General features: G+C 37.2%; 1 protein-coding gene across 2 annotated transcripts in view; it reads left to right on the top strand.

The window, feature by feature from the left end:
* MED23 (mediator complex subunit 23) overlaps positions 1-24,379 on the top strand; it is a 53,503-nt gene that overhangs the window by 19,891 nt on the left and 9,233 nt on the right. For both annotated transcript variants that reach the window (XM_088140776.1, XM_088140772.1), the window contains 12 exons: positions 5,157-5,357; positions 6,297-6,440; positions 8,993-9,138; positions 11,369-11,614; positions 12,397-12,539; positions 14,099-14,273; positions 16,225-16,388; positions 17,000-17,124; positions 18,137-18,342; positions 18,869-19,049; positions 20,488-20,658; positions 20,999-21,215. In XM_088140776.1, coding sequence (XP_087996902.1) covers positions 5,157-5,357; positions 6,297-6,440; positions 8,993-9,138; positions 11,369-11,614; positions 12,397-12,539; positions 14,099-14,273; positions 16,225-16,388; positions 17,000-17,124; positions 18,137-18,342; positions 18,869-19,049; positions 20,488-20,658; positions 20,999-21,215 — 2,119 coding nt within the window. The remainder of the gene's footprint in view (positions 1-5,156; positions 5,358-6,296; positions 6,441-8,992; positions 9,139-11,368; positions 11,615-12,396; positions 12,540-14,098; positions 14,274-16,224; positions 16,389-16,999; positions 17,125-18,136; positions 18,343-18,868; positions 19,050-20,487; positions 20,659-20,998; positions 21,216-24,379) is intronic.

Genomic DNA, 24,379 nt, shown 5'->3' with positions numbered 1-24,379 from the left:
TACAAGAATTAAAACAAACCTTGTATAGATGCTTGTGAAATTTCTCAGATATTTGAGCACTGAGAATCTAGACTCATTAATAGAAGAGAAGCTTGGATAATTCATTTTTTTATAACAACATCTTTCCTAGGTAGTCATGATTTATAGATAAAAGGGCTACTTCATCAGTCTTACTGACATCACCCCTTATTAAAATTGGTTTAAAAACTATCATCTTTTCAGTCCATATTATATTTCCTCAAGCAAAATGTTTATCGGTGTTCAGATTTTTCAAAAATCTACTTAAAGTAATAAATTGTTTGGCTGATCATAAGATTTGGTATCTGCCCTGCTTGCTGCAGCTCAGTATCTGGCTTCAGCCCAAAGTTAATGAAATAAACATTTAATTGGCCTTAATGGGTGTCAGAAAAGAAAAAAGAAAAGAACAGTTTCTTACTGCATAAAGATTTGTAGTCATGCATTGTTCAAAGTGGAACATGGAAACTATTCAGATCTGAACCTGTAAATGGGATAGATGCTGGAAATGTGCAACAAGGATTTGGGAGCTTGAAACTTGAGTAAATCAGCCAAATTGTCCCTCTTGCCTAAAGAGAAGGAGACTATGGAAACTTTGAAAGTGGACTTGGACAATTTTCTTTTAGATTTTTTTATCCCGCCTTTCTTATTTTTAAGAATATATTTAAGAATAATTCAAGGTGGCAAACATACCAATACTCCTTCCTCCTCCTGTTTTCCCCACAACAACAACCCTGCGAGCTGAGTTGGGCTGAGAGAGAGGGACTGGCCCAAAGTCATCCAGCTGGCTTTCATGCCTAAGGCAGGACTAGAACTCACGGTCTCCTGGTTTCTAGCCTGTGCCTTAACCACTACATCCAACTGGCTCTCAATGGAACTAATAGCTGGATTAAAGAAAGTTTTGGCTGTGCTGTCCTGTATATGAATGTCCATTTTGGCCCTCATTCAGTCTTTCTGCTTATCTGCACATTAAAAATTAAATCTGCTAGAGGCCTCAGCATAGGTGTGTAAGTATTATTTTACAGGGCAGTCCAAAGTGTCTGTATAGCATAATTGTTCTGCATCTACCACTGCTGAAATTTATTGCAGTGCAGGTAAAATGTGTAAAGCACACACTATCCCTCACTCTTCTCTGAGGTACACAGGCATATTGCATTGCTTTCAAAAGACCAGTTCTTTGTTATCAACTCAAATTAAAATTGGCAATTACATTTTGGTTGATTTTTTTTTCCAATGGTTATTAAAACCAGTTTTTTAAAAAATCTAAAATCAGTAGAAACTGGGCTCTGGATCATTATCTATTGATTTTCATATATCAAACCTTATTTTTATTATTCCTTTAAGAATGTTAACTTGCTATCCTTACAGAAGATTCTTTTCTAATTATCTCCTGATGCTGGTTTTAAATGAAATGAATTTTACAAATCAGCTGAAGAGGCACTCCTTGCCTAAGAGATGTATGATCTGTATGTTCACAGGTTGTGTACTTCAGAGACTTCTTAGAGCTAATATATGCACTAAGGTTCCACCATGTACTGATGCATGTCCCTACCGCAATAGCGACGATATTCATAGGCAAACCAGCTTTCATGTAAAATGTGAAATAATACTGAAAAAAAATTCTTCTCGGTTTTATGCAGCTTTCAAAAGGAAGAGATTCAGATTACAGGAATAAGGGTCCATATTCTGTACCTTACACATGATACCACGTCTCTTGAATTCCAATGTTTACAAATAGCTTAATTGGCAAATAGTTTAATACAGTTACATTTTTTAGGAACTATACATTTATATTTAAAAATGCTGGCTCTCTTCCAGTGACATTTGGAAACCAGAGAGTGAGGTATTATTTTCATTTATTCAATTGTTACCTAAGAAAGGGAAGCTTCTCTTAGAAGAGCTCAGAGTCATTTGGCTGATTGTGGTGGCTGATTGTGGTGGCTTCTGCACAAGAAAGTCATGCTAATCCTGTGACCATAGAAGCTCCAATATGTGCATATGTAGGCCCTTCATAACTTCTGAATGGATTGGTACACTTCTATGAGTTCAGTATAGAAGAACTAGCAACACCCATCATTACACTGTATATGGTCTGACACTTCAGCATGTAGCAACATGCGGTTCATCCTGTCTGGGTTTGAAAACTAAGAGTTGGGACTGGTTAATACTAGGATGGGTGAGTACTGAGAAATACCATGGCTATAGGGTAGACTGGTAATTTGACAACCTTCCAGAAGAAGGCAAGGACAAACAACTTCCATATGATTACCAAGAAAATAGTATGGATATGTCCAGGAAGTCAAGCCAGTTGACTTCATAGTTTGGCACTAACAGTACAGAAAGAAATATACTAACAAGTACTACTGGCTTTTGGAAGAAAACATGATGCTAGCCCTGAAGTTGAGAAGATCACAGGGGAGAGCAGATGTATAATGTTTCTCAGTGAACTTGCCTGTACCTTCTGTCAGGAACCATTTTTGAGGTGAGAATCAGATGTTGTCCCTCTAACAGTCTGAGTCTCTTTCCTGTTCCCTTGTGTCAAAGCATTGAGAGTATTACAGAATTTGCAAGAAGAAAACTCAGCAAACACCAAGATCCCAACAGTCTCCCTTGTTAAGCCTCTTTCTCTCATAGAACGAATGAGAACAACTGATAATTACATCTGCTGCTTTGTGGGTTCCATTTCCTGGTCAAGTTAGAGTATTGTGGAAGCCAAGAACTGGCTTTTATATTTTTTCCAAACTTAAAAAAAAATCATGAATTTTATTTTAATGATATATCCTGGCTTGATAATAACCACAACAATTGTTGTATTCTCTATATCAAATTATAGTGAATTTCAAGCCCTGAACACAGTAGTTTTGCATGCTGAATCATTAAATAGTTTGTAGTATTGTCTGTTGCATTCTGCTCTGCTTCATAATTAGCTGCATTTGGAAAAAAAAAAGTATTCTCAACTGGTGTTGATATTGCCCTTTGTAAAATTGTAATGTGGTTGATCTGTGATGATGGCATTGTGATTTTGAAAGAGAGGGTCAGAAGCAACTAATGCTTTCTTTTTTATTAGAATTCTTCTGTTTTTAAGCATGCTTCAAGAAAGCACAGCTAGAATTGTAGCTTGGGGCAGTTTTGAGCTGGCAACGAGCATGTGAAAGAGAGAGTGCTGTTCTCAGACTTTGTCCAAAATTTTGCCATTCTTGCATTGTATTGTTAATTTGAAAGCATAATCCCTTTTTCATGGCAAAAAGCTACCCCCACTGGTTTAGGCTAGAATATCTCTTTTCAGGGTTCTTCTTTTTCTTTTTTAATCCCAGAAGAGCATTGTAGGCTACCTGTTAGTCAAAGAACAATTCATTAAGAGGAGTGCTAAAACATTTTGAGTGAATCATATTTGGATACCCTGGCAAATTTTTTAAAAAGAAAACAACCGCCAAATCTCCTTTTTTGCCTCTAGAAAGGGACACAGCATTTTCATGATTAGATTCCAAGCAGCTCAGTATCTTTTCTGTATTGTCTCTTTAAAATAATATATTTTTCTTTATGCTAAAGCTGTGTTATGTTACAGGTCCATTATGTAAAACCAATGTTCTTTGAGTTTTTTTAAAAAATCTCAGAAATGGTTCAATCACTTCTGTGGCAACGTCTGGAGGGTGCATGAATCCAAACAATTATTTACTTCTAAAAATTATAGTCTCATCTTCTAAAGTTCCAGTCCAGGGTGTCCAAGTAAAAAAAGTTTAGTCTAATAGGCCATGGGTCATTTAGACCTGAGATGTTTACAAAACTGGAAATGTACCAAGGATAATCAAAACCCAGTCCAGAGTTCAAAACACAGAGAATTACTGTTCGAGTATGAAGTGTTTGGTGTAGACCATAGTCAAGGGTCAGGACAAGATTCAAATGTCCAGATAAATCTAAGCAGCACAACACAAGGCAAAGCTGCAACAGATATTATTCCAGCATTGGATATTTCAGTGGAGGGCTTCTTGCTACAACGCTGAAGTCTCTGCCCAAGCCCAGTAGGCTGTTTGGGAGTAACATGAAGAGCACAAAGCAGAGTTTAATGAGTGCAGTGACTACATTTGCATGCCAAGCCATATGGAGTTTTGGGAAGAAGAATGAGCAGCAAGAAGCCTGGGGCTCATACCCTCCTTTCTATGTCTTCTATACAGCTGGGAAAAGTTTAGAACTTCTTCACCAGCTTGCTATGTTGCCCAGACCTAGCACTGTTTTAAATTGGAGCATTGGCTACTTTCAGCAACCAATTTCTCAAATCACTGTTGGATGGTTTGAAACTAATTATGCTAACCACAGTTATCTGGGCAACATGACAGGCTCCAGTTAAATAAAAGCAGAGGCCTCCAGACTATTTCTGGCATTACCGAAGGAGTACAAAGTGCAACTTTGAGGTTGCTAAGGCTTATTTCTGCTCTTTCACTTATCCCCTGTGTCTGGCTTAGCAGGATCCATGAATGCAATCAGTTTGTCCATGGGTAACATCAAACCATTACTTCCACATGTATAACTTGGGTATAAGTACCTTGTCTTTTCTTCCTCTAACCCATTCTGCTTAAATTACTGAATTGCAGCAAATTAAAGACAGAACAAGGAGGCTGATGTATGCTTGATATCCCTCCCAGGTTTGTAAATCAACTTCAAACCATGCTTAATTAGTTATAAATAAAATAAAAAGCTCATAAGGTAAAAAGGCAAGAGCAGAAAAGCATAATCTGTATGGTAAACTACAGTTTGTTTTTACATGTGAGCTAATCCAGTGCTTTACACTACTTGAGTTTTTCAATTATCAGGAATAGGCAAATCAAACAAATCAGTTGCAACATTGTTTCAGGGTATCAGATTCCTAGGTTTGTTAATCAAGATGCATCATTCTTTGGGGTTGGAAATATATTCTCATAAACAGTCTTTTCAGTCAGTTCCATAGAGAAGTGGCTTGGTAAATGGGCATCATAAATAGGCTATGATTTAAAGTGACCTGTAACATCAGACAGTTTTAATGCATTGGCTTACCTTGTAAATCTTTATGTTGAGATCTCATGTTGTGCTTCCCAGTTTACTAAAGTAAAGAGTGAAAGTGATAAGTGCTAGTTTTTGGAATATTGCATCTGATTTCTGCTTTGCAGCACAAACAGCGATGTCCTGTGCTTGAGGACCAATTGGTCGATTTGGTGGTATATGCCATGGAGCGTTCAGAGACAGAGGAGAAATTCGATGATGGGGGGACCAGCCAGTTGCTGTGGCAGCACCTCTCCAGTCAGCTTATCTTCTTTGTACTTTTCCAATTTGCAAGCTTCCCTCACATGGTCCTGTCTCTGCATCAAAAGGTAGGTTATCAGTAGCAAGATCAAAATTGATCACTATTTCTCAAACTTTTTAAAATTCACACACACACATACACACACACACTCACTAAAGTTATTGCACCTCCGTGACCCTGCAATTTTGGCACCGGTTATTGGTTTGGCAAATGGATATCTAGAGATCTTCATCATGTGGACATTATATGCAAGAATATCTAGATCATGGCAAAATAGTATTCCAACAACGGGTGTTTTAACAATGAAGGTTAACATCAAGTATTTATAGCAGGAGAGAGCTAGCCAGTAATGAAAAAATACACTGGGAAGCGTTTGGTACATCACCTAGTAACAGAAGCCATCCATGTTATTCAGACTGAATGATGTGGAACACAAGAGCTCCTGGTTCACTTTCCTATTATGATACAAATTGTCGTCTTTCAGAAAGTTACCCTTCCTGTTTTCATAGACAAGCACGAGGGATATCCAGAGACTGTGAAGAAAAACTGCACAAAGCACAGAAAACATATGCAAAGCATATTTGAAGCAGCTTTATTTTTCAGGCCTGTTTCAGAAGCTATTTTGGGCTGACTCTGCATGTGTGCACAGCCCTAATTCTATTTGATAGAGGTCTCTCTATCGATTCTTCAATTAAACTTCGATAGAGGTCTCTCTCTTAATATATCTAATTAATTTTCGAAGTTAGCTGGGATTTTTAGAGGAAGCAGATGCCTTCAAAAATTTCTGATGTTTTTGACTGAATGTAGAATTTTGATTTTTAAGTCTTTCGGTTTTTAGTATTGAACTACTTAGTATCAGAACAGTTGGTGTTATATAAATGTTGGTAAATAAATAACTTGTGAGGAAATCATCTTTGCAGGTGTCAAAATATATCATTTTTAGAAACTTGTTAGAGTTTTCTTAGGAGTGTGTATTTGATTTTCATGGGGTTTGTTTGTTTTATAGTTGGCAGGACGAGGCCTAATCAAAGGCAGAGACCATTTGATGTGGGTGTTATTACAATTCATCTCTGGAAGCATTCAGAAAAATGCATTAGCTGATTTTCTTCCTGTTATGAAGCTTTTTGATCTCCTCTACCCTGAAAAGGAAGTGAGTCTTCTCTGTGAAATTTTTCTACTATTATTTATTAATTATGCTTTACTTTGTAACAGATATTCAAGGGATAAAACCAATCCTTTTCCCACAGGCCAGGTGATGATTTGGCAAAGGGGAGCCTGATGCTTCCAGGAGCATCTTTTTTTGTATAAGAAAGAGTTGGCCTTTGTTGGCCTAAAATCTCATCCCTTGAGGTTTTAACTTATACTTCATTATAGGTTACAACCATATAATATCACTGTCAGATCATCTGGGACTTGGACACCAGTGTCCCCAGCAGGTAGAAGGTACAACTCTCTATCTTCTGGTGCAACTCTCTCTCTCTGTATTTAGAGGGACTATAAAAGCTGTGTTGGATACAGTAACATTTTATTGAAAATACAAGTTCATAATCTGGGAAAGCTTATGGATACAGGCTTAACTCTAGATACTTTGATTCCTCTGTTGGCTTTCCCCAGCTCTGCATCTTTTGTAACCCTGCTGAAGACATTACGGTGATATTTCTTTCATGTATGTTGGAAAAGTCTGTATAATAATATTTATTTATAATTATATGTAATATTGACATTACAAACACTTTCAAAGAGAGTCTCATATAATATGCATTATATGAAACTATCTTTGAAAATTATTTAAGGCTTCAGATGTGATAGCCAGGTTCATACCTGAAAAGGCCCGTTGTAGCTACTCTTAAATTGTTGCCCCAACTGCAGGGAACAAGAGGATGGAATACTTTTTAAGACCTCCTATTGGTTACCGTTATAGCATCATGCAAAACAAGACTCCGACTTTTACTCTGTGCTGGCGTTTTTACCATGCCTACTGCAGCTAGTTCAGTGTGTTCATTCTGATTATTTATTTTTTCTTTTGCAAATCTATCAGAGTGCTTTCAGTTTGGCAATACAGTGGTACCTTGGTTCACGAACTTAATTTGTTCCGCGACTCTGGTCGCGAACCGAATTGGTCGTGAACCGAATCAAATTTTCCCATAAGGTTCAATGTAAATACGGTTAATCCGTTCTGACCCCTCCGAATTTGGTCGCCAACCGATATTTGATCGCGTCCCGAATCAAAGTTCCCCATAAGGTTCAGTGTAATTACGGTTAATCCATTCTGAACCATATGTTTTTGTTTACCGCAAAAATATGAAACAAAGTACAGTACGGAGAGAGAGAAAGCTAACCTTGCTCGACGCGACTTCTGGCGTGGAGGACAGGAAGGCGGGTGGGGAGGCGGATATTGCTTGGAGGGAGAGTCCCCCTCCCTACAGGAAGCTGCGACCACGTGTCACGGGAGAGAAAATGGCTGCAGACCCTGTTCGTCACCCGATCCGGCGTTCGCTAATGGAGGCAAAATTTTGCGAACGGAGCTGTTCGTGAACCGAATTGTTCGTGAACAGAAGCGTTTGTGAACCGAGGTACCACTGTATATATCTCTGTGATACTACTACTAGGAGTCATATTTTTATTTGATATATGCTTATACCTAAGGGCAATACAAGCAAACAACAGTAAAAATCACAACATAATATCAACAGACATACAGAACAGCTTACCCCTGAGGCAATAATGGTTACCACTCTTATGGCTTTCTGGATACTAGTTACAACCTGGCTCCAAGTTCTTCACTGATTAGCAGCTAGAGGGAGATCCTTGCCATTATTGTCTGTTACTGCTTACAATTTTATTTTTTTTATAATTACATTGTTCTTTTTACTGTGTTTGTACATTGCCTAAAGCTTCTAGAGTGAGGTGTTTCATAAGTATTATATATCAGTTTTACAAATCCTAATAAATTTTACCTAACCCTGGCACTACCGTAATTTAAACTGGTATTAGATACTGCAATTGAAAATAATGGATCGTCTAACTTCACAGTGGTCCTGGAAAAAGAGGCATTTTAAGGACCTTTTTAAATTTCAGGAGATCATAGTCCAAACATATGTAATGGTGTGTGGGAATGACCTTGGGAGACAGGAGGAAAAGCCAGTGGTCAGATAAGAGGCAGCTGAGCCTGTAGAAGGAATGGGGCATGGCAAACATCTCAGAAGGGACCCTCCCTAGTTTCTTGGACTGTAAAGGCGAGGGGGAGAAATGTACTTTCAGACTTGCAAGATTCTGTTAATGTAACCTTACAAGAAAGGTAGAATTAATACTTCTGGGTGTGCTTCTTGTCTGGACTACCTCACAAGGCCAACAACATAGTTCAGTGGTCTATTCCAAAGAGTAAAAGCTAGATTGGGAGAAGACTCTCAGAGATAAAGTAGCCAATCTGACATTTGGGAAAACTAAGCAACCCTGATTGCATGGTCAAGCTAAACAAAGAGAAAACATGAAGTTATTCAAATAAATTAGTGCCCTTGAACCCACAGCTCAGAAGATCAGCACTAGCAGATTGAACTGGTAACATGTTTTAAGAGATAGTTACCTCAATAGATACACAAGTTCCTGAAAATGTAGTTACTCAGTTTTTAAATTGTGATTCACCATATTGATGTACTAACTGAATGACAATATAATTTAATATCATGTTTCTTCTTTCTGTAGTGTATTCCTGTGCCTGATATCAACAAACCCCAATCAACCCATGCTTTTGCAATGACCTGTATCTGGATACATCTGAACAGAAAGGCTCATAGTGACAATTCTAAACTACAAATTCCAATTCCTCACTCTCTCAAGCTCCACCACGAGTAATTACATTTTGTAATCCCTTTTTCAGTAATGATCATCCTGGAATCTCTGAAAAGAGGATGAACAATTATACTCACACAAGAAGTATATATCTTAATCTTTTAAATTAAATGTGTGTCGTATCCTGTACCTATGAAGCATCAGTAATGTATGCTTAAAACCAGGAAATTTAATAAATAAAATCTTAATAACATTTGAAAGTAGTATTGCAGTTAAAATTGCAGGATGACAAAACAGTCTACAGGGTTAAAAGACTAATAAAGCAGAACAATTTCTACTAATAGAAGAGAATATATGTAGATCAAGGCTGAATTGTGGAATCCTTGGTGCTCTCTGAGCTTGGTTGTTTGCTTGCAGACATTTCATTACCTGACTAGGTAACATTATCTGTGCTAGTGACAGCTAGTGGCTGTTACAGTCCTTATGTCACATGTTGTAGATGACTCTTATCTTTTTCTTCTTGGGCTACTGGGCCTTTTGGTTTACTTAATATACAGTGGTACCTCGGTTCACAAACGCTTCTGTTCACGAACAATTCGGTTCATGAACAGCTCCGTTCGCAAAATTTTGCCTCCGCGAATGCCGGATCGGGTGACGAACAGGATCCGCGGCCATTTTCCCTCCCGTGACACGTGGTCGCGGCTTCCTGTAGGGAGGGGGACTCTCCCTCCAAGCAATATCCGCCTCCCCACCCGCCTTCCTGTCCTCCATGCCAGAAGTCGCATCGAGCAAGGTTAGCGTTCTCTCTCTTCGTGCTGTATTTTGTTTCATATTTTTGCGGTTTTAAAAAAAAAAAAAACATATGGTTCAGAACGGATTAACCGTAATTACATTGAACCTTATGGGGAACTTTGATTCGGGACGCGATCAAATATCGGTTGGCGACCAAATTCGGAGGGGTCAGAACGGATTAACCGTATTTACATTGAACCTTATGGGAAAATTTGATTCGGTTCACGACCAATTCGGTTCGCGACCAGAGTCGTGGAACGAATTAAGTTCATGAACCAAGGTACCACTGTATTTTGGAGGGCTTTAGTTGGTTTGTGTGCTACAGTAATGCCATGTGATTGTAATAGTCTGTTGGTTGTTTCCGAGATGTTTCTGATGTATCCTAGTGTTATCTTTTTCATAGCTTGTATTGGTTGTGCTGTAGTGGGTTGAATGGTCAGGCACTTTTTGATAAAGTTGTGCAGGTATCCATTTTGTTGGAAGATGTTGTATAGGCGGTCTGTTTCCTTTTTCTTTTTCTGGTGTTCAAGGGAACTACCAAGGAGACAAACAAACAAGCAGACAAACAATCAAGCAGAAAACAATACCCTAATCAAGGAACTACCAAGGAGAAAACCACACTGCCACCAACACTGGCAGGGCAAGCTATTGTATATAAACAGGGAGCAAACTCCACACTCACTAGCATTGATGATGTTACCTAGTTGGGTAATGAAATGTCTGCAAGCAAACAACCAAGCTCAGAGAGCACCAAGGACCCCACAATTTCTACTAAACAAAAAAAGGAAGAAAATAACCATCCTTGAGACTGAGTTTCATGATAGAAATGAAGCCCCTGATTCACCTAACTTCCTAGTAGCTCCTCTGTGCTTTAGGATAAGGATGGGCAATCTGACTTATTATAAAAGACTTTTGAAAGCTGCAGGAGGTATAAGGTATATTACAAATTATTTGTAACAGTGCAGGTAAGTTATAAATTTTACTGGTAATTATTACAGTGATACCATTTGATGGGGTAAGGACAAACTTTAATGCCCTATTATTTTTGTTCAGTTTTGTCAGGGTTTTTATTTTCGTTTCCTTTATTTTATTTTTTTTTAAAAGTAAAATATATTCAGCCTAGCAGAAGCTTGATATGCCCATTTTGCTTATTTGCAAGGAGGAGACATTGGAAAATTGTACTGCTAAATTTTGGCATCCCATTCTAGAATTGCTCTGATGGGGCTACCTGGGATCCATGGGTTGCCTCTCTCTTTGCTTAAAGACCAAATATTTAGAATTAGGCCATGTAATAAGAAAAGATCACTTGAGTATGTAGTGCACGAATTTCTCTATGAATTACTGCAAATAGTGTCTGTTTTATTCTACAAAAAAAGCTGCTGTCCCCGTGATTCTAACATAACATTACCAGATATACATTTTTTGATGCCTAGTGTATCAGATCCTTTGCACGTAAACAACTTTCTCCCTTTCACTTAAGTATCTTTGGGTGTCCAGGTTCTTGCAACAGAGTCTAAGGAATAAAAGTCTTCACATGAATGATTACAAGATCGCCTTGTTATGCAATGCTTATTCCACCAATTCAGAATGCTTTACGTTACCCATGGGCGTTCTGGTAGAAACTATTTATGGGAATGGGAACATGAGAATACCTCTCCCAGGAACCAACTGCATGGCTTCGGGCTCAATCACACCACTACCAATGAACCTCTTGGATTCACTTACGGTTCATGCCAAAATGAGGTAAAATGTAATGAGTAACAACAGTAGATGCATTCACCTGACATGTTTAACCACTCTGGGTGTTTTTTTTCAATTATTTCATTTTTATTTTTTTTTACATTCAGTAACAGCATAAATAAAAAATTATTCATAGTTTCCATGAAGCACAAGTTTGCCAAAAATAGAGCTATTATTAATGCATTACAGTACAATACATATAGTATTTCCAGATCCAGTAAAAATGCAATTCTTCCTTCTGTAAGCTTAGTGCATTACATTACAATACATATAGTATTTCCAGATCCAGTAAAAATGCAATTCTTCCTTCTGTAAGCTTCATATTTGAATTTTTTTGATAATTTGTGACTCAATTTCTGTAAAAATATCTTACCGTATAAAGGCCATAAGCTCTCCATAACTTCAGCTAGACTGGATAGTTAATGTGAATGTGGACCTCTCCTTAACCCTGGCCTCACCAGCTTCTTTCTGATAGCTGATGGCTTCTCTGTGGTTAAGCATCCCATGCCATTTCCACTGAGCCTTAATAGAGTTTGAAACCATCAAATAACTATGATTTGAATTCTGGTTAGTAGCAATCAGAGTCAGTGGCTGCTCTGTATTCTTGTGACATGCTGAATTATAGAGGAATCATATAATCATGGCTAAGCAGTCATGGGAATACTAAGAAAGTGATGTTCACCTTTGCTGTTGTGTTATGCAAACATGACTACTTGTTCCTGAATCCTAGAGCCCTAATTTCAAGAATTTGAAATTGGAAATAACACTCTCTCCTTTTTTTCCAGCCTCATTCATAGCATAGCCACCAGAGTAATAAAACTGGCCCATGCAAAGTCTAGCTTGGCCTTAGCTCCAGCACTTGTGGAAACATACAGTCGTCTGCTGGTTTATATGGAAATAGAATCCTTGGGCATCAAAGGTTTTATCAGTAAGAAAACTTCATTTCATTAATTAATATTACTGTTATGCATTGTTAATTTTTATGATGTAAATTCCAAAGTGAATTGCTTAGATTCATCAGCAGTTGTAATGATCTGTAGAATGTCCTTGAGAAACAGGAGGAGGAAGAGCTGCAGACTGGGCAACAGTCAGATAAAAGGGAGCTTAGCCTGCAGAAGGAATGGGGGCATGGCAAACATCTCAGAAAAGACCCTCTCTGGTTTCTTGGACTGTAGAGGCAAGTGGGGAGAGATGTGCTTTCAGACTTACAGAATTGATGTCAGTTCTTCAAGGTAGTCCAGGCAAGAAGATGAGTATTAACACTACCTGTACTGCATGGTTACAGTAACAGAATCATGCAAGAATTGTTTCAGCTAATTGCTTCTTTGCACATTAAAGCATCAGAGAAATTATTCCTTAACCCTATACAATACTCTAAGTAATATGTAGTATTATTTCTGATGAGGGACTCAGACTCTTGAAAGAATAGTTTTCTTGTCCTCAAGTGAGATGATGCCAGTCAGTTTGTAACCTTCCAGATATTGATGGACTGTAGGCTCCACACTCCCTGACCATTGGCCATATTAGCTATAACTGATGGAAGAACATGTACAAAACAAAACCTCTTCTGATTTAGGTATCTTTTGGTGAAACTGAGATTTATCCTACCCAACTCTGTGCCCACCAGAGACAATATTTATAGTACAATATATATTCTAATATTTTTAAATCATTTCTGCTTCTCGGAAATTTCAGATAAGATGTTTAATAACTTTGAGAACTGTAAATAACCTTGGTAGATAGTTTAGAGTAAAAGAGGGTGATTGGTCCAAGGTTATTTAGTGAATAACCTTATTCATACATATTAGGCCATAATTTCAGAAGCATGATTTGTGGAATAAATCATAATAAGGTGAATTCATACCTTATTAACTACAGTATTATATACAATTCACAATGTTCATATCACTGCTAAGTTGATTGTTCCAGCAAGTCATTTTCGACTCCTAGCGACCACATAGATAGATTTTCTCCACAATGATCTATCCCTAACCTGTTCTTTCAAGTCTCCCAATAGTACACTCATCACCACTGTAACTGAGTCACCTGTTAAGTTACAGTTAAACGTATACATTATGTCGTAATGTAGTGTGTAAACCCAACCAATTTTTTTTCTTAGATTTGTATCTGAAGCTACACCACAGTGAATTGATCTGTTCTCTGGTTTTTCTTCAGATTGTATAAATCTTTCGCCTTTTACTGAAGATCTGTTCTTTAAACAGGGTCATTTAAGCATGTGTGTAATGGAGTGGTGATTTAGTAAATACTATGACATTCTTAATTGTACAGTATTTATATGCCTGTTAAATGGGCTTTCTACTTTTCTGGTCCTGTGTTAAGATTTTTCTGTGTATCATTAGTATTCTGATATTGTGTTGAGAGTGGCCTGTAAATGTAAGAATCTGGGTGGATTTATGCTTGCAGGAAAGCTGGCTTTCTCTTAATTTTTCACTAGAAAATAATTGGCAGGACTCCTTTTCTTCTCAGGTCAACTGCTTCCTACAGTTTTTAAGTCTCATGCTTGGGGAATCTTGCATACCCTGTTGGAGATGTTCAGCTATCGCATGCACCACATCCAGCCTCATTACAGAGTCCAGCTACTTAGTAATCTTCATTCTCTAGCTGCCTTTCCACAGACCAATCAAAACCAGCTTCATTTATGGTAACAGTATTTTCAGGAAATCATCATTTTTGCTTTAGAGACAGTAGGCCTGTCAGGAAATCATAGAAGAAGAAAAATGGAACAAAATCCATGTATCTAAATTATGACAGTCCTGCTAATTTGCACATATTAGGAGCTTCTGAAAAAGTGTTTGATAGCAGTCCATACAGACTTGAATGATGTCATGCCATCTGCCCACTACTTATGCAATGGAGTTCAGTTCCCTCCTCTACAGATTTAGGGAACATGAAGGGTTCAGTGGGAAGGCATGGAAGGCAATTGTATTGCATAACTGGAAGTCATCTTGGATAATGGCTGGTGTGGGTCTTCCGGGCTGTGTGGCCGTGTTCTGGAAGTTTTGTTTCCTAACGTTTCGCCAGCACCTGTGACCGGCATCTTCAGAGTGCAGGAGCACAGACAGGAGCAGTTCTCTCCTGTTTGTGCTCCTACCCTCTGCTCCTGCCTCTGCTCCTGCCCTCTGAAGATGCTGGTCACAGATGCTGGCAAAACGTTAGGAAACAAAACTTCCAGAACACACCCACACAGCCCGGAAGACCCTCACCAGTCATCGTATGCCGGCCGTGAAAGCCTTCGACAATACATCTTGGATAACTCTGCATGTGACCCATAAAACTTTAAAGCTATTATATTGCTTTGGTAGGCTCTTGTAGTAAGTTGTTATATTTACGTATGTATCGTGTTTCTGGCTATGAGAGCAAAGCATTGTTTGAGCCTTACAAATCAGAACAAACTTGAGAGTGGTAGAGTTTGTAGGCATTTCTCCTACCTCTCCTATGCTTCTTCCTTTCATTGGGACTTGCGTAAGATTGCTTACTTTAAAAAGGGCTTTTTGAAACATGGTCCATGGAACAAACCATAATAAGCTCATTCAAACATAACACTAAGCCATATTCATGATCAATTCAAAAAGCTGCGCAATACAATAAGACCTCATTTTTAGCCAAGCTTTTTAAGTTTCAGCTATAGTGATTTTAAGGAGTTCTCTGGATTCAATGGCGGGACATACATTGAAACAATAAAAACAATAACATAATAACTTTGTGTTTCCTGTGAACTCTATCATTGTGGTTTAATTAAACCACAACTTTACTATTTTTAGTGGCAACTGGCTAACCAAGAATTTAAACCTCAGCTGCAATTCTGGTTACTGACTTGACATTTTATCCATCATTCCAATTTCATCTGATGATTTAATTGAACAATAGACTTATGTTCCAAGGAAGGAAGGAGGTGGGCAAGCATTCTTGTTTTCTACTTCTGGACTGTGATTTAGTAAGCACTGAACTGTTTTGAGAAGTAAATTCAAATTAATAATTTAGACACATGGGTACATTCTGGATTTCCTTCATTCAAATAGCCATTGGGTTTTTTGGAGGTTATTATAAGTGATGGTCTTTGTTATTGGAATGAGACAGAATCAACTTTCCATTTCATCTTCAGTGCAGCTCCATTTTGGGGATGGAATATTTTGCTTCATTGTTTGACATCTAGCCCCAGCAGATTCTAGTTCGAAAAACTTATCCATGAATTAAATCTGAGTTGTTTCAAGCAAAATGTAGCTGAGCTTAATTATAGTTTGTAATTTTAATTAGAAGTTAAAATATTTACTCCAGAGCCATGTTGATGACTAAAATTTGTTGCAGCATTTCTGTCGTGCTAAGCCACTTAAAATATACAAATATATCTCCAAAATATTAGACTATAATAAAAAATAGTGGTTACAAATCCAGATAGTGCTGGATTAAGCTCCCAGTTTATTTCTTTGCTGTAATGGCCTTCAAGAACCCATGTGTTTCACTAATCTATAATTTGAGTATGTGGAGATGTGGCTTGTGCAATTTTAGAATAAAACTTATTGAAACTAGGTGTCTTCTACTTCAATTTTCTGTAATTACCATAACAGATCCTTAAGAGTATATTCTTTTTATAGCGTGGAAAGCACAGCTCTGCGCCTTATTACTGCCTTGGGTAGCTCTGAAGTCCAGCCACAATTTACACGATTCCTTAATGAGCCCAAAACAGTGCTTTCAGCAGAATCAGAGGAACTTAATAGAGCGCTTATTTTAACTCTGGCAAGAGCAACACACGTCACAGGTAACCATATCACAATTTCATGGATCTTAAATAGAAATGGTTAGAAATATGTGAAAGAAAACAGTCTGAGCTTTAATTCAGAACTCTGCTAATTTTTTAAAGGAGCTTAAACACTATTTGTTGTTGTTCTTGATTACCTGTACAGTTAAACTTCTCAAATAGTACATGCAGATGTTTTATCTTGATATGACAAGTAGATTGTGGTGTAGGGCAATATTCCATGCAGAAGTTGTACGATCCTCCTAGAGGTCCATTCCTCTTGCAGCTGCATCAGGAATAGTTGGGTGGATACCGTCTGCTTTTGAGTTGAAAATTGGCTTTTGCATGATGGGCTGTAGAGACACGCTACATTTCCCTAGCTGAGAAAGTTAGGAGCAGAAACATTTGTAGCAAAGGCATAGTTCTGACTAGAATAACCATGTGGCATTTAAGTATTGAGTCATCATTTCACAGAGTTTAGCAGAAATGAAGAATTAATTGTGTTTTCTGTCATAAACAGCAACTGAAGGAATGCATACAGAATTACTATATGATGACTGTCATGTTCATTAATCTAATTGTGTTTGCTTTAATTATTTGAATAGTCAGTTATGTTTACCTTTCTGTTTTAGATTTTTTCACAGGTTCAGATTCCATTCAGGGGACTTGGTGCAAAGATATCCTGCAGACTATCATGAGTTTTACTCCCCATAACTGGGCATCTCATACTTTGAGTTGTTTTCCAGCTCCTCTGCAGGTAATAGTTTAGGTTAGATCAGTGTTTCTCAATCTCGGCAAGCTTAAGATATGTGGACTTCAACTCCCAGAATTCCTCAACCAATTCTGGGAGTTGAAGTCCACATATCTTAAACTTGTGAAGGTTGAAAAACACTGGGTTAGATAATCTATGTTATGAAAGACAGTAATTATAATCTTGTGTAAAATTTACTTCGAGCTAAATATTGTTTCCTGTCTGTTAGGGGGTTTTTTTGTGTGTGTTTATCTGTTTCTTCCTTCTGTTTCCACATTAACCTTCCCTTATTAGAAATCTGTACAAAAACGCAAATTTCAATGGGTATTTTAACATATCTGTTACAAAATGCACATAAATGTGCTCTCTTGTTATAAATTTTGAACTGAGAACTGCATTACAGGATTATAAGATTTAATCTGCATATTAGTTGTACTTAAATGCAATATCAGTAAAATCTTCAGGCACTCCAGTTCAGGTGGCTACTTGAAAAAAAGCTATATAATCCTGGGTTTTGTATATTTTTGTTTTAAAACCCTTATCAGGTTTAAAAGTTTTTAATTTATTAAGACTTTTAAAGCATGTATATAAAAGCAATACTAACAGGAATGATTAATTATATTCCATGAAGTCAGCATTGACTCTTAGTGATATCATAGATAGAGTTTCTCCAGATGAACTATCAGCATACCAAGAAAGCATTTTCAAACATTCATATGTCAATTTTATGTTTGTCTATTGACATGAATAAGAAAGTTGAGCCACTGTATTATAAGAGGCCCTTTGTTTAAAAGCCACCTTATCACCCGCTTTTAAAGTATTTTGTTTCTAGTTTAATATATGATTTATTTCTTTTAAGGCAAAAGTTAAATTGTCCAGACTGGAATTTGGTAAAACTGGGTAGAGAAGAGAGTTGGTCATAATTTAGGACAATAGTAGGAGTGATCCCACAAAATGTAATAAATTTTAGATTAAAAAATGAAGTTGTTTTAGTGATTAGTAACTTGCTTTATTTCAGGCATTCTTCAAACAGAACAATGTACCTCAAGAGAGCCGGTTTAACCTGAAAAAGAATGTGGAAGAGGAGTACCGAAAGTGGAAATCCATGACTATTGAAAATGATATCATCACCCATTTTTCTATGCAAGGCTCCCCTCCTCTCTTCCTTTGTCTCCTCTGGAAGATGCTCCTAGAAACTGATCACATTAACCAAATTGGTTATCGGTATGTTTTAAAAGATTAAATTGTATACCATGGCACCATACAGTAAAATAGAATAATAACTTTGGGGCATTGTGGATGTACAGTACAGAACATTTTATGCATAGCTGCCATTCATTTAACATATTGCGTATTTTGTTTTGCTAAGATTTGCAAAATGCTGGGTTGCACAGATACTAGTTTGAGGTGCACTTTTCCTTGTAATGCATTAATGTAATGCATTAAATAGGTTGCTAGTCATATGATGAAAGCCACTTTTATTACAGGTGCTTTCACTGCAGATCAGCCCAAAGTGTGCTTCTGCCAGCAGCCTTGAAAAAAATCCATTTAAAAATCAAAGAATTGAGCATCTCCACCCCATTTTACTGTGTAGTTTCATCACGTTTGTTTTACTCATGCATTTTGAGTATGCAGAACCTTTCAGGAGTAGAACTTTGAAGGTTGCTTGCTTGATAACCCAGCCTTTTTTTGGTGAATTGGTTTTCATATTACTTGATTAATGCTATTATACTTCTCTCTCCTCCTTTAGAGTGCTAGAAAGAATTGGAGCTAGAGCTCTGGTTGCTCATGTTAGGACATTTGCAGATTTTTTGGTCTATGAATTTTCTACATCAGCTGGGGGCCAGCAGCTCAACAAGTGTATTGAAATTCTTAATGACATGGTGTGGAAGTACAACATTGTGACATTGGATCGGCTGATACTGTGTTTGGTAAGGAATGCTCAGAGAAAAGCTGCCATTATCTCTTCTGAGATTTATCAGATATCACACTCACAATATTATGTCAATTGCTTCTGCAAAGACTTTGCAAAATTTCCTGAATCCAAAAGCATTGCTAAAATGCACATCGATTGAAAATGGAAAGAGGATCTTATTTATTTATTTATTTATCAATCAATCAATCAATCAATCAATCAAATTTGTCACTGCCCATCTCATTAGAAAACAACTCTGGGCGGTTTACAGAAAAGATAAATATTAATTTATAACAAATAGTCCTAAATAAATAATAAATATCTTTCAAGAAGTGGTGGTAGCTGGAAATTATTAGGCTTGGGGAGTGTCATCAGGGCACCAGTTACCCCCAGGATTGGTTAAAGCTCTTCTTGCCCCATGCAAACTGGCAGAACCAGGTCTTCAGTTCTTTCCAGAAAGCCGGGAGGGTAGGGGCCCACCACACCTCTGGGGGGAGAATATTCCAGAGAGCGGGGGCAACAGCAGAGAAGGTTCTCCTCCTGGGCCCCACCAGCTGACATTTTCTCACCAACGGGATCCGTAATATGCCTTCTCTGCCTGACTGGGTGGGACGGGTCAGTGTGATGAGGGTGAGATGGTCCCTTTAAAGCCCATGTAGGGCTTTAAAGGTAATAACCAACACCTTGAATTGGACCTGGAAACAAACTGGGACCCAATGCAGCTTCTGCAGCAAAGGTGTTATATGTGCCATCCTTGGGGCACCCAAGATTGTCCATGTGGCCGCATTTTGAACCAGCTGTAGCTTCCAGATACTCTTCAAGGGTAGCCCCATGTAGAGCACATTGCAATAGTTTAAACAAGAGAAGACCAGGGCATGAGTGACTGACCAGAGGGCCTCCTGATCCTGATACATGATCTTAATGTTAATCATGTAATAGTAGGCATTCAGAGATATACTAATGAGAACCAATTGGGACTAAGTAATGCAGTGTTGATGTACAAGTAGGAAGTTAACATTTTTGGTGACAGTCACATAATGGGCTTCTGTAAGTCTTGGTTGCTTCACCTCACTTCCTTAACTAGAAATGAACATTGTTAGTGAATTGTAGCATATTTTCTATACATGATTACGAAAGGAATGAAATAGTTCAAGTATTAATGTCAGTGGATTATCATGTCCTATAGAGAAGGCTATTTGATTCTTTGAATGGTATTAAAAAAATACGTTTAGAATTTCTTTCAACCAGTATAAAATGCATTTTTGAGAAACGCTGGTTTTCTTGAGCATGTTTTCAGCTGAAAAAATATGTGGGAAGCTTTACATTTAAGTGGGCTCAAATTCTTTTTCACTTGAGTCATACTCAAGGGAAATTGAAGATATTTTCCTGTGGGTATTTTGCAGGGCAGTCTTATAGTTCAACTTGATTCATTTTTTAAATTATTATTATTTAAGGCAATGCGTAGTCATGAAGGCAATGAAGCCCAAGTGTGCTATTTCATCATCCAGTTGCTCCTTCTGAAACCCAATGACTTCCGAAACAGAGTGAGTGATTTTGTGAAGGAGAACTCTCCTGAGCATTGGCTACAGAATGACTGGCATACAAAGCACATGAGCTATCATAAGGTACTTCTGGTTCATCCTCTTAATTACACTAAATACCAGTGCTTCTAAAACAAATACATGACTTTTCTTCCTAGTGGCAGAAGATCATCTTGTTAGGGATCTTGGGTAGAAAATATTTGAAGTGATAAATATTGGGGTTGATATCCCATTTTTTTTATTGTGGATTACAGATCATGTATATGTTATGAAAACTCAACTTGTGCCAGATGTTTTCCATTAAAATATGGATGTAAAGTATAAGAGGGGGATCTCATTCAAATATGTGGGAAGAAAGAACATTAATAATGAAATCTTACTAAAGCAAGGTGAATTAAATTAATTTAAAAAAATTTTCCTCCAGAAATACCCTGAAAAGCTGTATTTTGAAGGGTTAGCAGAGCAAGTCAACCCTCCTGTTCAAATCCAGCCACAGTATTTACCAATTTACTTCGGGAACGTTTGCCTCCGCTTCTTGCCAGTGTTTGACATTGTGATTCACAGATTTTTGGAACTTCTACCAGTATCCAAATCCCTGGAGACTCTGCTAGATCATTTAGGAGGCTTGTACAAGTTCCACGGTAAGTTCCTAATGGAAGTTATTTCATTGCTGTAATATTACTGAATTCTCCTGCACTGATAATAAATGCTCTCTGTAATTAAACTTCCTATTTATTCGTGATATATCTGAGCCTTACTCCAGCTATGTGATTATGCTTGTCTTAAAAGCCTGGTAGAGAAGTAATTGCATTGTCAGACTTGCTGCTAGAAAACTATTCCTAGGAAGAATGGAAACTGCAGACAAGCTGGTAAAGAATCCTTGGATCTAGATATATTTCAACAGTGGCAGTGCAGCAGGTCTGAGAAGTAAACCCTCATCAAAAATATTCAGGCATGTGAGTGCGTAGATGAACCCAGGGAGAGTTATCCTTACAGTTCCAGAAAAAGAGAAATTCTCAGCTTGTATTGAACACTGTACAAGCATCAAATCTCTTGAAGTTGCGGGAAACAAAGGTGATTCTGTTTCAGTAATATATCTGAGAAGATAAATATGACACTGCATTGTGAACATTTTCTAATCCTAATAACATGAACACGCTTGTCCTCTTTTTCCCCTCTTTCTTTCAAAATGTTTGAAAAGTCTGGCCTCCATCTCTCCATCTTTCTGCTTCCCACAGATCCTTGCAAAAGTCAAATATTTACTCCTTTAAGAAAGCAACTTTAAATATCTTTTTAACCTCTCATCTATAGAGCTCCTAAAATACTTATGTTTTGTTAGAGTAATCTACAAGGATATTTTCAATGCAGTTGAATATATGGTTGTCTCAGGATATTAAGGCTACAATTCTAGATACACTTTGCAAGGTGTAAATCTCATGGGATTCCTTGGCCCTTACTTCTCAATAAACACACAGAGAGTTGCATTGTTAATAAATTATGATCACTTTTGCAGAATACTCCTGTAGGAAAGAAATGATATGTGGCTTCCATTTTTAAGCATCCAAACATTATTCCATAAAGAACAATATTTGAGTTCATATTTGAGACACAACTGCTACCTTGTGTTTTTAATCAGAGCTTTTTCACTGGTTATACTGAATAGGATGTATGGTTGTATTTACCTGCTGACTGTGATTACATTTTGAGTTTAACTTGGTTTTTAATGGTGATTTTTATTATGGTTGGATGTTTGTTGAGTTTATTTATATTATTGTTTTATTGCTGTTGTTTTTCATCGTTGTGAGCCCCCCAGAGTCACAAATCTAATATATAAATAAAAATTGCTGAAAAAAAGAAAAAAAATCCCTTTTACTGTGCTGCCAAAGATGGTCGTACTCCTGAACCTTTTGTAGAGTCAGATCTGGGCAAATTATCTTCTTTGCATTCACTTCCAAAGACCTTACTTACCAAGATAAATGCAGGTTGTTATATCATATTATTTATCTTAAAAATCCGACATCAGGAAAACTGGTTGCTGTACTGAATGGAAATGGAAAGCTGCACATAAATAGTTTCAATTTTCAGCTTTTGTTCCAGGTAAAATAAAAAGCACAGATATAAAATTATCTGTAAGGACTGCTGTGGATTGATTCTGTTCAGCATTGTTTAACAAGTGTTTAAAAATTGTAAATTATTTCTACAAAATAGACTGTCTAGACAAGTCCTTTCATTGTGAAGATCTTTATTTCAATCCTCTTGTTTATCAGAATTTTTTTTCAAATAGAATTATAATTACTAGAATTATAGATAAAAAGAATAAAAGCCAATACAGGCTACAAAAATACAAACAGGCTACAAAAACACAAACAGAAAAATACAAAGAAAAGGGAAAAGTGTGGAAGAAAAGAAAAAGAAAATATAGAAAAAAGAAAAGAAGAAGCAACTTCTTCCTTCATGTCAAGAAGTAAAAACAATCTTAGTAACTTATCACTATCTCTAAATACAATATGATCTTTCTTCATCCCATATCTCATCTATTGAATAAAAACAAAACAGAGTCCAAATCCTTTGTCAATTGTTCTTCGTCAGCAAAAGTCCAGTAAGGGCAACCAGATGTAACTATTTTTCTCCTTTAGCCCTGGTCAAGTAGGCCAACATTGTATTCCTTTCCTGAGTTTTTAAAAATATCTTTTAACCCCTTCAAAAAGAGTCCCAGAGCTAGTTTCCTGTTCATCAGTGTTTCAAGCCAAAAATCTTTCTGAACTTTAGCTAATTTCTTTTGTATATCAAATAAGTACAATTTGTCCTTTTGTTTGTCATTTCTAACAAAGTCCTTCAAAACCTTGACAGAATTTTTTGGTATATCCAGTAAAAAGAAGATATCCAAGTTGGTTTCTTGATTCAATATTTGTCTATCTCCTTTTGGGAGTAAATCATCCATCAGTCCCATTTGTGTGCCCATATCTTTCTTATTGCTTAATACATTTAAGTCCCTCTTCCTAATGATTTCAAAGCCCTCCATTACAACGTTCTACAAATTCATTATAGCATGTTCTGTCATTTTTATCAAGAAGTTTATCAGTTCTGTCAAAAAACTCAGCAGACAGACTTTCTCAAATTTGCATGATAGATTTCTGGTCCATTTTCTTTATCCTCTAGCTCCCTCTAGTATCCATCCTTCAAGGTCCCCTTATAATAAAAAGAACTCAAAACATTTGCCATTTTCCCTAGAGGAAAAATTGTTCTAATTAATTCAAAACTCTTTGTGGGCATTTAAAACTATAATTCCAAGTCCATCCAAGCCCTTAATCTGTTGTTAAACTTTCTAAAATCCATATTCTGAGCACCTTTTTGCTGTCTAATCCAAAAATATTTTTCAAAAGTCAAATTTCAAAGTTCTTTCTCCAAGGAGAAGGAACTCATCTAGTGAATAGAGTATAACTTGCCATTCTGAAGGGTCCTAATCCTTTTTAGGCAGCAGAAAATAAAAACAAATCCAAAGTGATTAAGAAATGAGGTTCGGTTAAGCTTAATGTCCTTTAAAAAGGCTGCATTGACTATGAGCAAAGATGGTTCCTTCCTTGATTCCCAGCCACTCAACCCATAGGCAAACCATGAAATGACAATTACTGTAGTTTACTCATGAGGATTCTATACAGAGTCACATGGGGTATCTCAAAGATCTCTCCTTGATCCAGAGAGCATTTTGGCAGCCAGGATCCCACATCCTGTGCCGATCTCCACCGCAAAGTCGTCTCTTTGCAAAGGGGTGTTTAACTCGCCATGGCTTTCAGACAGAAGTGTT

Source organism: Python bivittatus, unplaced genomic scaffold, assembly GCF_059951505.1.
Source record: "Python bivittatus isolate LINGU-HERP-01145 unplaced genomic scaffold, Pbiv_v1 ctg000020_np1212, whole genome shotgun sequence".
In the NCBI taxonomy this organism is placed as follows: Eukaryota; Metazoa; Chordata; class Lepidosauria; order Squamata; family Pythonidae; genus Python; species Python bivittatus.
This window is presented reverse-complemented; position numbering and strand designations above follow the sequence as displayed.